The sequence below is a fragment of the Mauremys reevesii genome, linkage group 5 (genome assembly GCF_016161935.1).
Source record: "Mauremys reevesii isolate NIE-2019 linkage group 5, ASM1616193v1, whole genome shotgun sequence".
Classification (NCBI taxonomy): domain Eukaryota; kingdom Metazoa; phylum Chordata; order Testudines; family Geoemydidae; genus Mauremys; species Mauremys reevesii.
The window spans coordinates 67,932,500-67,947,892 of NC_052627.1; the positions used below are offsets into that span (position 1 = coordinate 67,932,500).

General features: G+C 39.2%; 1 protein-coding gene across 4 annotated transcripts in view; it reads right to left on the reverse strand.

Moving 5' to 3' along the window:
• SPOCK3 (SPARC (osteonectin), cwcv and kazal like domains proteoglycan 3) overlaps positions 1-15,393 on the reverse strand; it is a 396,361-nt gene that overhangs the window by 188,976 nt on the left and 191,992 nt on the right. For all 4 annotated transcript variants that reach the window (XM_039542374.1, XM_039542372.1, XM_039542373.1 and 1 more), the window contains one exon: positions 3,603-3,717. In XM_039542374.1, the coding sequence (XP_039398308.1) occupies positions 3,603-3,717 (115 nt within the window). The remainder of the gene's footprint in view (positions 1-3,602; positions 3,718-15,393) is intronic.

Here is a 15,393-nt window from a genome sequence, read left to right on the forward strand (position 1 = left end):
TAAAAGATGTCCTCCAAAGCAAATGATGACAGGCAGATCAGGCCTATGTGTAAATTATATGTTATATGAGTAATGCAAATAAGATTCCTACATTGGCAACTACTTAACAAAAACAAGAAAAAGAATGACATGAATTTTTCATTGATGCAATTGATGATGATGTATACAGTCTAAGTGCATTTTGAAAAGACGAATCAGCCTATATGCATGTGTCATATCAACTTATCACAAGAACAAGCCTGATGGAAAATGATGAGTAACTGAAGAAGACTGCTAAAACATATAATGAATGAATGCATTTAATATAGGAGAAAATGAAAGATAGTTTATTATAATGATCAAATCATTTTTGGAACTCTTGTCCCTAATACACAAAGTATTTGAAAAATATTTCCACATACACCATTTGACCCTGTTTCCTATTAAAATTATCATAGAATGAAAGCACATACTGTAGTGATACAGGTTAGAGAGGACTACTGGGTTCCTAGGTATGTCAGAAAATACAAACTCAAAGCATTAAAGTGTTTTTACTTTTGGAGAAGTAATAATATTATTTTTGACACCACAGAATCTCAATTTTCATTTTCTAAACAACAAAAATGAATAATTAACACAAACATTCTGTCTTTTCCCAATTCTCTATCAGGGATCTGTTGCACAGTGAAGTCTTATATTACTAGCTACATTACTTTTGATAAAACATATCACAATTAATTTATTAGCATGTCATGTAAGTTATTATAAATAATTAAAGCTAGCTGAAACAAAGCTCTACTTCAGAACATCCTTAAATCTATGCAATATAAAGTTATGTATAATTTGGCTACATATAAATACAAGGTAACAACCACACTTTCACGCAATGTTGAATTCACATATGTAGATTTAAATGAAAATAAAATGTAAAAGAAATCACAGGAACATTTGTAATGCCATATTTTTTCCGTATTTATTCACTCTCTCACTATTACTCAAAGGCTCTGATTCAGTAACCTTTAATTAGGTGAGAAATCCTCTCCTATACAAGTAGCCCAATGCATTTCAGTGAGATAAGAGACAGACAAATACAAATTCTGGACTAAATCCTGCCCTATTAGATCTGTACTTAAAGGGTATCCATGACACAGCCTTCACACTTCTCGGTACCTCAGTAGCACCATGCCCCCACCATTTTATAGAGCCCTCTTCACACAGCCCAGGAACTGTGCTGTGGAGGGTCAGAGACTGGGTGAGTCTGGGCTAGGGACAGGAGGGAACATACACATTGTCACCTATCTAGCCCCATAGAAGATAGTGGGGGGGGGGGAGAAGTACAACCTGGGGTTGCCTTGTTTTTTGTGTGCAACTCCCTTGAAGGAATAGTTCCTGGAACAGCCAATGGAAACTGGCAGTGAAGAAACTAGCGCTAACGTGCCCAAATGGGAAGATCTGAGTGGATCTTTGTGTGGACTTTCCCCGGGAGAATTAATTCTCCAGAATCCCTCACACAGATTTTACAAGAGAAATAGATTATCTTGGCCACGACTGTGGCTGAAAACAATCCTGCCTGTGAGGAATAAAATATGAGTGTAGGCTCTTAAGGATGAAGTTTTGCAAGGATTTATTCTCAGATGTTCCATCCTTACAACCTTGCTGGGGAAGATGCTATGGGTCTTACCCCAAAACCTGCTAGGTTCTCAGAGGTCTGCACAAAGGCTGGCCCCCAGTAGTGCCCTGCCTCTCCTCCCTTCTCCTACCCCATGTACGGCTGTTCCCAGTGAGTAGATGTGTGGAATGGTTAAAAGAAGGGGCAATGTATTATACATACAAATAAAGGATAATGGAGCCCAATGCTATATTACCTTTCTCACCTAATTTCTTTGGGGACAGAAAAAAGGACAATGTATTTTGTTCTTCCATCCCACCACTTTCACTATGATCAGGCCACAAATTGCATTGAAAGTACCTCTTCAGGAAGAGAATGCACCATGATGGAAAGGGCCGTCCCACTGTTCTGGGAGGAAGGGTAGATCCAAGCATGTAGGGTCCCCTCTGTGCACAGATCTACAGGGCAGGATCTGGCTTAATACTGAATATTGCACATACGTTTGAGTTTTTAGTTCTAATTAGTGAGTTTCTACCACTCTTGAAAATTCACAAAATGAGTTTTGATTATATTCAGACAGCATTTCAAGAACCAAAGCCCATCTTCCTGTACTAGATCAAGGGCAATGGGGAAAGAAGGCCTTATACAAATACTGTAGGCAATTGCAGCTGGTCTACAAGACTTTTCAGCACCTATCTACTTTACACAGGTTTTTTTATTATTATTTTCCCTCTTATATATAATACCCTCTTAGAAATATAAAGATTTTCTCCAATTATTTTGTCCTTTTGCATTTGGTCTTGATATTTTCCCCAGCGGTTCGAATGCAACTGAAATTAGCAAAGTTATTTGACAATAACTCTTTCAATTTCTATAATAATAATAAATACCCATGTCTCTAATTTTTTAAACAATCATTGGTTAATGTCAAAAGCATAACCCTACAAATAGTTTTTGTTAAATAATTGTGGCTGCACAGTTTAAAACACTGCTTTTCACCTCACAAAAATACTAGCTTGTTTCTTTGATCCGCCACAGATGGGTATATTTCAGCATAACTATATATTAGGAAATTGAAAACATTCCTTAACAAATATAGCTTTATAACTGTTCTATCTCAAAAGCTTGATACTTTCCCCTTAAATATAGTTTTCATCAGCCAAGAAATACTGTATTATGTTACTGGTTAAACTTTTTCATCATTATGGCCCCAACTCAGCACTTCAGCACATGTTTAGTTTTAAGCAGGTTGTAAAGGCCCATTAAAGTCAATAGGAGTTCAGCACATATTCAAGTGCTTTGCTAAATTGGGGCCTATGTACAGTAGTTCGCTCATCTTACAAAAGACATTTTAATATTTCATAGCTAAAATGTTAAATATGTTCCCAAAAGAGAAGTAAAAGGGGGGAAATAGACCACGTTCTGACCCTACGCAAACTGTACCACACATTTTCTCATTGTGTGTAAGTGGTGTAGAACTCAAATGGTACTGCATCAAAAAAAAAACAAAAAAACATGGGGTGAATATTACACCTAAGCAAAAGAGGTACACCAAATAAATGTTGGGATTTACCTTAACCAAGAACAGTCAGACAAATGTGTGCACAATAGTATAACAATGCAGCCTTTGGAAGGGAAGAACCTTGGGAATTCTAAAGAGATTTCAATACCAAAAATAAATAAATAAATGATGAAATCACAGCATTGGAATATTATCTCCTGGGATAATTGTTTTTGTTGCAATTGGTATAAACACTATTTCCTTGAATGTAGCAGTAGTTATATCAGCAGCTTACTCTATGAACATACATGTATATCGTGTAACACACTATGTACAAATATACAACGATTACAGTAATTAATCAGAGCATAACTATTAAAAAAAATCATCTCAATTTCCCCCCACCATAGTACATTGTAGAGAAACTACAGTATTTACAAATTGTTTACGGGTTCTAGTTATTAGTGGTGAAGACAGCAAACTAATCAATAACATTAACTTTAAAGCATTTACCTGTGTGTAAGTCTCCGATAACTAATGCAAACAGCAGTCTGTTGGTCTTGAGCAATGCATACCTTATGGCGACTACATTTCATCTTTAAGCATGGATCTTTAGCAGGGTCTAAAGCTAAAAACAATTGTAGAAAAATATTTTAAAAACTTATTTTAGTAAATACCCTGCAGTAAATTAGCTATTTAACAAGTTTGCTTGTTCAGCACCTGGTAAAACGGAGCTTTGATTCTCAACTGGGACTCTTAGATGCTACCGTCATATAAATAATAAAATAATAATAAACCTAATCGATGTTCTAACTATTTAAATAGAATCATTCTTTGTTAACCGACTTTCTGACTTGTTCTCATTTATTTAAAAATGCTTGCCATTATAATTCAGTTAATTTATCAGAGATTGTATCAAATCACAACTCTTTCAACATTTTCAATAGCAGAATAAAGCAAAACACAGCACAATCAATGAAGTACAAACTTGGGCTACGCAAATTTTTCAACTTTCACTTAAAGAGAAAAGCAGATTTTCAGAACTTTTTTTTTTAAAAAAAGTGTGTAAAACATGCTTAATTTCACAAAATATTTTTAAAAATCCTAAATAACCTCCCCTTCTTCCTATCTTACCAGCACACTTAAATTCATATGGTATTTAGACCTATGAGGGCTTATAGACACCAGTACTGACTGCTAAGTACACCTTTAAAACAAAAGTATCTGCAAGCAAAAAGACAGCAGGGAAATCACATCAGAAGGTAATAAAGGTAATAGTTGGAGATATACCAATCTCCTAGAACTGGAAGGGACCTTGAAAGGTCATTGAGTCCAGCCCCCTGCCTTCACTAGCAGGACCAATTTTTGCCCCAGATCCCTAAGTGGCCCCCTCAAGGATTGAACTCACAACACTGGGTTTAGCAGACTAATGCTCAAACCACTGAGCTATCCCTCCTTTCTGAAGGCATATCATAGGACACCCCATTAGCCCACCAAAAGAGAATTATTAAATGGTAAGGTAGACCTGAATATAATTCAGATAAATGTGAAGGCTGAGGCCTTACCTTCTCTTTTCTATTGTGCAGAGTAGGGTGAGTGGTACTCCTGAGGGCATTTTGCACCAAAAATTTAAAAATTCTGCACCAAAATTTTTAAAATTCTGCACACAATATTTTAAAAATTCTGCAAATGTTGTTTGTCAAATGTGGAGAATCCAGCATGGCATTGGGGAGCACAGGCCACTGGCTGCACAGAGGTGGAGATCACTGTGCAGCTTCCCCTGGGAAAAGGGCACAGCGGTGAGCCCTGACACAGCACAAGGACTGGGCCTGCCCTAGAAACCCCCCAGAACCGCTTCCCCTCTGTGCTAGGTGCACCAGGTGTGAGCAGGCAGGCTCAGCAACATAGAATCCAAGTGTGGAGGGCTTAGTGTGTGGGTTGAGAAGGTTCTGTGTGGGGCAATCTGTGTGCTGGTGGCTCAGTGAGGGATCCAGGTGTGTGTGGGGGATCTGAATACGCAGGGGGCTTGTTGGGGGGTCCGGGTGCAATAGTAATGGGACTCTGCGGGGAGGGGGAGAGAGTGTCAAAGTGAAGCTGGTTGGGGCTGAGCAGGGAGGGGTCTGGATGTGAGGAGCTCAGTGGGAGGTCCAGATACTGGGGTAGTGGGGTGGGGATCCAGATGCAGCTGGTTGGCCTTTGGTGAGATGGGGATCTGAGTGGTTTGTCTGAGTGGTCCAGGTCCATGGGGAGAGGGACTCATAATGGGGGGGGGTTCTGATGTGTGTGGGGGTGAGGCTCAGCAGGAGGGTCTGGGTACAATGGGGTTGGGTGAATAGGGGAGTAGCTCACTGTACAGGGTTTCCCTCCCTCTGCAGCTGAGGAGCGATGGGTGTAGGAAGTAGGGGGAGAGGGGGAATTTTCAGAGCTTCCTGCCACTATGGGAGACATCTGGGGGTGGGTCCAGATGCCGTGCAAGGGAAGAGGAAGTCCTGTCCTCCCCAGCTCACCTAGAACTAGTAGCTGAGCCTGGTGCAGGGAAGGAGCCACCAGCTGGGTCTTCTCAGTTCTGCCCGCTGCCCCACAGTGATTTCATAGAATCATAGACTAAGGTCAGAAGGGACTATTATGATCATCTAGTCAGACCTCCTGCACAACACAGGCCGCAGAATCTCACCCACCCACTCCTGTAACAAACCCGTAAACCTATGTCCGGACTACAGAAGTCCCCAAATCGTAGTTTGAAGACTTCAAGGTGCAGAGAATCCTCTAGCAAGTGACCCTTGCCCCACGCTGCAGAGGAAGGTGAAAAACCCCCAGGGCCTCTGGCAATCTTCCCAATCCCAATATGGCAATCAGCTAAACCCTGAGCATGTGGGCAAGACTCACCAGCCAGACACTCAGGAAAGAATTCTCTGTAGTAACGCAGATCTCACCCCATCTAACATCCCATCACAGGCCATTGGGCATATTTACTGCTAGTAGTCAAAGATCAATTAATTGCCAAAATTAGGCTATCCCATCATACCATCCCCTCCATAAACTTATCAAGCTTAGTCTTGAAGCCAGATAAGTCTTTTGCCCCCCACTGCTCCCTTTGGAAGGCTGTTCCAGAACTTCACTCCTCTAATGGTTAAAAACCTTCATCTAATTTCAAGTCTAAACTTCCTGATGGCCAGTTTATATCCATTTGTTCTTGTGTCCACATTGGTACTGAGCTTAAATAATTCCCCTCCCTCCCTGGTGTTTATCCTTCTGATATATTTATAGAGAGCAATCATATCTCCCCTCAGCCTTTTTCTGGTTAGGCTAAACAAGCCAAGCTCCTCGAGTCTCCTTTCATAAGACAGGTTTTCCATTCCTCAGATCATCCTAGTAGCCCTTCTTTGTACCTGTTCCAGTTTGAATTCATCCTTCTTAAACATGGGAGACCAGAACTGCACACAGTATTTCAGATGAGGTCTCACCAGTGCTTTGTATAATGGTACTAACATCTCCTTATCTCTACTGGAAATACCTCGCCTGATGCATCCCAAGACTGCATTAGCTTTTTTCACAGCCATATCACATTGGCGGCTCAGTCATCCTGTGATCAACCAATATTCCCAGGTCCTTCTCCTCCTCTCTCACTTCCAACTGATGTGTCCCCAGCTTATATAAAAAATCTTGTTATTAATCCCTAAATGCATGACCTCTCTGCCAGCTGCCCTGAGCCCCCCAAAACATGCTGCCAGGAAGTGTCACATGACCACTCTTGTGGCTTCGCTTTGCTTCCCTGTCAGAAAGTCATTTTTCTGCAGGGAAACAAAAGAAGTCTATGGGGGACATACATTCTGTGTATGCAAAGTGGTGCAGAATTCCCCCAGGAGTAGAGTGGGAATGTTAGCTGCTTTTCTGGAATGTAGCTCACACATGGTTTGCTATTTTGTTAACAGTGCAAAAGTGGCAACTCAGCTCTATTGAATGTAACGTCACTACAGTACAAACTTTGCATCAAATGGGGAACTGGCCCCTCAAGTTTAAATATTTATAAAGAAAAACAAACAAACAAACAAAAAGGAATTCTCAGTGTTGATGCTCCTTAAGGTGACTGATCTGTTATAATTAAATTAATAATGGAAGAATGAACAGTTTAATGCACCCTTCATTTTTGTATCTTTATTGTATCTTTTAATAAGATACTTTGATTTTAATATACATACAGCAACATATCAGAATGACATATGAAGACAACTACATTAATGTCTATGTCTTATTTTAAATCAAGTGTTCTTCAGATACTGGGTAACAAACACAAATAATGGATCAGAAAATGTCCATGAAGCTTTATTTTGATGGCACTTATCATAGCATCCAGGCACATACTCAATGTGGAAGAAATCATTGTCCAATCAAATCCTCCGAACTGCAGGGCCATGTATAAATAAAGTGAGAGTAATATATACAATTTGGATACAAATAAAACACATAGAAGAATAAAAATGATTTGGAGAAAAAGTTGTAAAAAGCATTAAAATAAAACACTGACACAAAAATAAATGTTCAAATTGATTTACTTGAATTAGTTCACATGTAGCTACTATTACAATCATCAACTGATTTTCCAACAACTTTGATACAGCATTCATTGCAAACTAGTTAAGACAGACAAAATGAAAATTACTAAAGACTCAATGTCTGCTTGAAATGGCTACCTTGAAGAAAAGTGAAATCAAACCACAACTGCAGAGAGAGAGAGCGAGCGCGCGCAAGCGAGCAGAGAATGCAAGTAGGGTGTGAGGAGACATCTGAGCATAATCACATGGTAGGAACGGCAGAGAGGTGAGAATACAGAGCTATGTAGCTGTGAGGTAAACAAGTTTTGCCACTGAAGGGAGAATGCTGAGGAACAGAAAAAGGAATAAAGCCATGGGATGGAGGAAGATGTTGCAAAACGAAACTAGGTTAAGGAAAACAAATAGAAAAATTATCTTATGTATATGTTTAAGTGATAGTCCAAGCCATAAAGAAATTGTGATATAAATATTTGGCTTGTATTTAAAATGTCTGGGCAAGCAATGTCCACTATAGGTGGAGTTCATTGTATTTGCAGACACTGTTTTACATCATTACTTGCTCTAGGTTAGACAGCACTTTGTGCTTGCCCAAACGTCCCACAGTACTTCTCAGTCCAACACCTTGCCACCCAAAAATACATTTAGAATCACACAGGGATTTCAAGCACCTAAATATGAAATTTGGATACTCAAAATCCCTGATGCCTAACCCAGAAGGTGCCTTTTTATAAATAATAATTTATTGGGTCAGAGAGAGAGAGAAAAAAAAGAGAGTATGAATAATTATATACCTTAGTAGATAGCACACTCTTCTAGGAGACCAGTCCCTGTTTCAATCAATATTTAAGAATTTCATACAAAGTGGAAAAGCTTCAACAGGAGAGACAGAGACCCACACCAGAATACCCTACATCCCTGTCATTAGGGCATTCACATGGGAGGTGGGAGACTTGATTTCAAGTACCTGCTTTAAAACAGGTATGTGTAGGGTGGAAGAGGATGTTGAACTTGGGTGTCCCACATCCCAGATGAGTGCTCTGACTACCCAACTATACGGTACCAGGGGAGCATAGGACACACAAACACTGACTTGGGTTTTGTTTTTGTTTTTTTGCAAGAAAAAAGCCTAGACCAGGTGAGAGCTAATTCCAGAAGATGGCTCATAGCTGTGAATCCAAACTGGAGATAGAATCCTCAAAGGGAATGTGGCCCTACTAGGCAGACGAATAACTGAAGTTAGGAATTGCAACACTGAGCTTAAATTCCCTTTGTGGGTTTAGCTCTTAAAATATTAATTCATGTTCCAGCCACCCACAACTGCCTTTACTTAGGGATACACTGATGCCACTTCCAAAGTGAATCAAGATGTCTTTACTTAGCTTTGAATTAAAAAACAAACAAAAAAACAACATATGTGGAAAAACAGCAAAGCCACATGTAAGAAGCTTAAGGAAAGAAGTGATGGTAAATGATCATTCTGGAACTTTCATCCCTTGTAGATTTTTGGCATCCATGTTTAACCACTTGTAAGGCCTACTGAAACAATGTATGAAGGTACTTTTAATTACAGATGTATTGTACCACAATCTAGAATGAAGTTTACACTCTAAACTATGATGGAGAGTGTAACAAGTCTATAGATAAAGATGGTTATAGGTCTGTCCTCAAGCAAGCCGAACAACAAAGCATTAAAGAATACAAGAAATTGGTTCAACCCAGCTACAAAAGCCTCCCAGTTGGATTCCTATTATTGACTATGCATTCCACATAGCTGGAAATGATTTGGCATCATTTATTGATTTAGGATAATTTGCAGGTTTAGTGATAATGAAGAAGAAATTCATGCTCCGGCTAGGTTCTGTTGATGTGTGAGTAATACAATACTCAAAAATGGTGGTTCTTTTAGCAATTGCTACTTACTTATTGAAATCCCCAAATGTAGGCATTTAAATCTCAAAATGCAGCTTAAATTGCAGGTATACCAAGATATGTCATACTTCAGAAGGAACTATATCACAGGGACCTAGCACCTCGCAAATCAAATTTATCCTGTTTTAAACTGACTTTTCTTTCTATTGCAAATTGAACAACAAGTACAAATTGCTGCTTGTTTTACCATCAAGATGATGAACAGAAAGGCAAACTTTGATAATCACATTTCTTTATAGAGCAAAGTATTATTGCACTATTCATCTCCAAACTAAAGATTCTACTCTGAAAAATAACCTTCAAATAGAACTTATAAGTGGTACCCCAAAATCATCTTTGTGACTTAAAAGTAAAATTTAACTCCAATTTAAGCCAATTAATCCAGCTGTTCTAGAATTTCCAGAACACACATTATTTGAATGGTTCTGGAGATGACTCCCCCCACTCTGAGCTAGGACCATAAAGGAATGCCTAGTGCAGCTTTAGATTTAAAAAGAAAACCTAGTTTCTATCTATTAGGCTCTCTTGGAGATCTTGCTACTGGCCTTTAGGTAAAAGAGCCAGATAAAATGATGAATTATGGAGTCAGAATAAGATTGGAGTGGGAGGATTAATAAGAACTGGGGAGGGGAGGCGTTTTGGGTTTAAAGGATGGGAGAAATTTTGTCTGAACCAGTTACCTGTTTCCACATTTAAACTAGAAAATCTATGAGTGAGCAGCACTAAAAAGTACCTTTTCTTTTTATTGTATTCAGCACACACATGCAGTACAAGATAGGCATTTCTATTGCAAGAACAACAAGAAAAACCTACTTCCCAGTGGGTAAGTGAAGTCATTGGGACCAGCACGCCAAGTATCTGGAGCTGGTAACACCTTCTCCTGCCTGGAAGCATTGTTGGCTAGAGACTATTGTTTCTTTGAATTTTTGTCTAGATTAGGAAGAGACATGAAGATTAAGTTGGGGTTAGCGAACACACAGTAGCTAAACCTGACCTATCTTGGTCTTTTTTCCTAATCAAAAACTAAGCCTGAGAGCAGGAATAGAGGAAGTAAGGGAGCAAAGCAATACAGGAACAAACGTTGAAGTGGAGGGGGTGGGGCAGAGGGAGTGAGAAGGGAGCCTCTGAGTAGATGGCTGCATATCAAGGAACATGAATGAGACAGAATGAGATAGATCAAGGAAGGGGACTTAGGCTAAGCACTGCAACACCTAGTTTTAAGTGCCCTGCCACCCAGCAGAATCTCCAACCCCGAGTTAGGTACTCAGGCTCCCTATACAATGCATGGGGAAAATAAAACACCTACAAATGTGATCCACAGAAAGCAGCAAGCTGAGGAAGGAGCTGCCTAAGATAGCCAATAAGAAAAACCCACCTCTCAAAGAGAAGTAGGCACCAAACTCTGGCCTATCTTCACTTGGGACTCTCAGCCATGGACTGTCTCCTGGAGGTAGGTGCCCATACCCACGTCAGGCTTTTTTTCCCCAAGTATGTTATTGTGATGTTGGTGGTCATATTCTCAGAATATTCTCAGGTTAGAGATGTGGGAGACTTGGGTTCAAAATCCTTACTCTGCCTGATTCAAGGCAGGTTGAACCCAGGTTTTCCACTTCTCAGGTGAGTGCCCTAGACAGGGCCCTACCCCAAAATATCTTACAGTTCAGCAGTTGGAAACCTGGTTTCTACTCTGAAACAGACAAAGTGGGGATTTGAACCTAGGTCTCCCATATCCTGGATAAGTGCTCTAACCACTTGGTTGTCAGGTGTAAGAGGGTAGCCTGATCAGATAAGTGTACTCTTAAGCGGACATTTACACTCAGCTTTTGGAATGTGGGAATTCTATGCAAATAGGGGAGTTAGGGCCCCCTTCCTGCTCCAAATTTTCAACTGGGAACTCCCTAAATGAGTTTGGCTGCCATGTGTGCATATGCATGTGTGGGAGAGACAGAGAGAAAGAAATAACACTGAGGAATCACTGTTCAAGTGTCATATTTCTCTTAGGAGTAGAATGATCCTCAAATATTTTGATTCAATGCATCACTTTTCTCCTTTCTCCCACATTGTCAAATGTGAATGTGCTGTCAAACTCCTGGGTCTATTCTCCCGCACAATAGAGCAGTGGGAGTCATTTACCATTTCACTCAAGACAGTTCCCTACCATATACACGATCTTAAAAAACAGGATATTGTCATGTCTAGTATATGAAATATTTCCCTTGTGTCAGACTGTTCAGAGCATATTCAATTTTGTATTAACCTACTTAAGGCAAGTAGGATTTACTATCAACAACATTAAGTTAATTATAATAAAAATACAGTACTAATACTATGAGTGTATTTTACTGTACTATTAATATGATTTTATAATTTTTTGTGTTTTATATACATTTTCCAATTTCCTGATATCACTTCAAGGACTATGACAAAAGTTATTCCAACTTTAGACAAACCCTTCATTTTTGCTTTTGACACTAATAAAGGGAGTGTTGGAGCAGTACCTATTCAGGATGCCCAATATTTCCCATTATAAGACCCTATTTAAACTTTCATATAAAACTTTGACAAACTTTAACCACTTGGTCTGAAATTTTCTATGCCCAGTATCTGCCATAGGGAGAACTTTTTTAGAATATTTTGGCCAAAAGACATTACCAACAATGAGGCTAGTGGAAAAAATATGTTTTGGAATGATAAAGTTCTGGCAATCTTATCTGAGACACTCAAGCACCCCAGTGCTTTAGTGTAGGGACTCACTATTTGGCAAGGGCTGGCATTTTTTGTGCCTTTTGTCACCCCTGTGAAAATACAGTAAAGTTATAAGTCCCTGAAAAATCTCAGTTTGTACATGCTCACTAGAGACTTAAGAGTTTAGCAGCTAGAATCTCCAAAGAGTCTAACTTTAGTGAGCATTCTCCACTCCCTCACAGCTCCTAAATGTGACTGGACTGTATATGTGCCATTCCAAGAGAGTGACTGAACGTGCTCCCGCCCAAGAATTCAGGGGTGAGGCTGGACTTACCCTGTAACTGCAGATCCTGGCTGCTCTGGGCCAGGGTGGGACTGGGCACTATAACTGAATGCAGGGAGACCATCTCTCCTATACTCTCAATGACTCTCCTTGCTGACACCCGGACAGCATGCAGAAGGAAGCCACTTGACTCAAATGCACAGGGGACAAGAGCCATACTCGGAGGAATGGAAATTAGTAGATTGGGACAAGAAGTCTGGCAAGAATGGGACTGGAGGTGGCAAAGAGAGAGGAACTGGGACTGAGAGATGGTGAGAATCTAAGAAGGGCAAGCAAGGAAACTCAGACTCTGAGAAATTGGAATTGTTAACTGAAGGGGTGGAGGTGGGGAAGCTTCAACTTGGTTAGGAGACTGGGAGTTGGTGAGAGAAATAAGGGGGAGGGAACACTGAAATCATATGAGGAGCTGTGTGGAGAGCATGCATGGGGGGAACACTGAACAAGAGGACTGGAGGACAAGAGGGAAGTGGCAGTGGCAATGGGGGTAGATGGGAGACAGATCTAAAAAGGAGCTGTCTAGATAAAGACACTGGGACAAGTAGTCAGGGAAGGGTGTGATTGAGACAAGGAATTGAACAAGGGGGAGACTAGGACTAGCTCAATAAGGATACTGGAATGAAAAGCCCAAAGAGTGGAGACTAGGCCAGAGTAGGCAAAGAGAATACAACTGGGACAAAGAGGACTGGGATGGGGCAGGTTATCGGGATTGGACTGAAGATGCAAACCTTGATAGGCGATCAGACAGAAATGTGTCTGACTACTAGACAGCACTCCCTTCCACAGCCTGAATGGAACCCAGAATTCCTGAGACAAATCATTCCTCTGATGTCAGCAAATATTTGTGAAACCCATTGACACAGTGTGTCCCCCCTCTCCTTTTAGTGCTGGTCCATACACAGGATGGCACCCCACTACTATATCATTCACTTAACTCAAGAGGCAGAAGTCTGCATAATGGCTCTAAAGGTTCCAAACTTGCTGATGATCCACGTAAGTGTCAATTTCTATTTTTTCAAGCTTGCTTTTTAAAAAAGCCTTGGAAATTACATAAACTAAAACTACCGGTACATTAAAAGAACATTATTAAGATTGCAAAGTCAAGTGCTCACAAGTTAGGAAATTCCAAAACTATGGTTGCCTGTACAACCTTCTTTGGCTGTCTTGTGCATATGCATTATAATACAGTCTTTAATTACATGATTGTGCATTCACTTTCTCTAATTTGTGTTTAGTAAACAATGTTTGTATACAAGTTTACTAAAAGCAAGTTCATGTTCTTCCTGTTTGCCTTCACATTCAAAAGTAAACTTTAAATTACAATATGAGCAGCTTTGTATGTTTGAACTGCCAGGTGTTGTTAATATAAGGCTGAGTAAGTGAGCAGCATGGAAACCAGAACCAGTGTCTGATAGTTAATTAGAGATTTGACAGCCAATTTTGTGGTACTAAATATGATTAAATATAGCTTCAAGTCATTGAAATGACTTTCTTATTCTGAACCTTTCTTAACAACACCTTCAACTGTAAGAAGCTTATGCAACCCACTATAAACAAAAGTAAAAAAGTGATGGAATCCGTAATATAGCAACTCTGCAATGCAGACTGAAAAAAAACTGTTTATGTAATTACACATTAATGTATCTAAATTTCAATAGACTCTAGCTGCTTTGTATTTCTACAACCCTGACAAATATCCATAAATTGCCTCAATAGGCTATGTCACAGGTTTATGGTTTGATTTAAGCCTTTGTCAAAAAGAACTGAGTATTGAATAGGCACTTCTTAAAACTTGCCATATAAACAGAAATAAATATCAGAAAATAAATATAATTAATACTGCTTCCTGATAGTCATTAAGTTTCTAAGACAACTATTATTTCCTTTGTGGTTCTCACACCTTCAGAATGTATGAGGAAATAGATTTCATTGTCAGGATAAAATTAAAGTTTTGTTATTTGTACACAAAACAGAGAACACCATTAGGTATGCATTGCTAGGAGTATTTCTTCCTATTTCTAAGTCTGTAGAACTGTACCAAGTTGTTATATTATGAATAAAACCTTCCACTGCACTTGAAATGTATTTAAACTGCTAATTTAATACAAATAAATCTTAATGCAATGTTAAATGGGAAATTTTAAATCACAAAAATCAGGATATTGTTTCATTTTCAGAGGGCAAAATCCATGGACACTCCATGTGCTTAGCTAAAGTACAAAAACAACTTAAAAGCATCAAATAGGCTATGAAGGGCTGCAGTAGGGAGTCTCTGAAGGGCCTCAGATTAAAACAAGTAAGGAAAGAGTTATGTTGAAAATACTAATTCACCAAAAATTTTGATTCTATGAAAATAAATTGGATTGAACCACCTTCTCAAACTAGATAAATATTCACTCCAAGCATGAGATACACAAGGTCCCAATAGTTTTTAAACATATAAAAACATAGTTTGTAAAAGTGAACTTTAGTAGATTCTGGTTTATAAACAAATATGTTATGAATTTATTTGGCCAACACACAGTGAAAGTATTGAAACTTCTTGCATCTCTTACAATCACTAAATCACTCAACCCCTAATTAGTTTTCAATAAAATAAGAAGTTGGAAACTAACTTCATTCAATCTTAATGTTTTTGAAATTCTGGACCTTTGATGCTATATGAAGCCATTCTAACAGGAAAAAAAATGCAAACACATATTTGAACTGAACTGAGGGGGTTCACACAGCTCAAACTGCAACAAGATGTTGCATTCTGAGTTAAATACAGTGTTTCCTTACCTGATAATTTTATGAT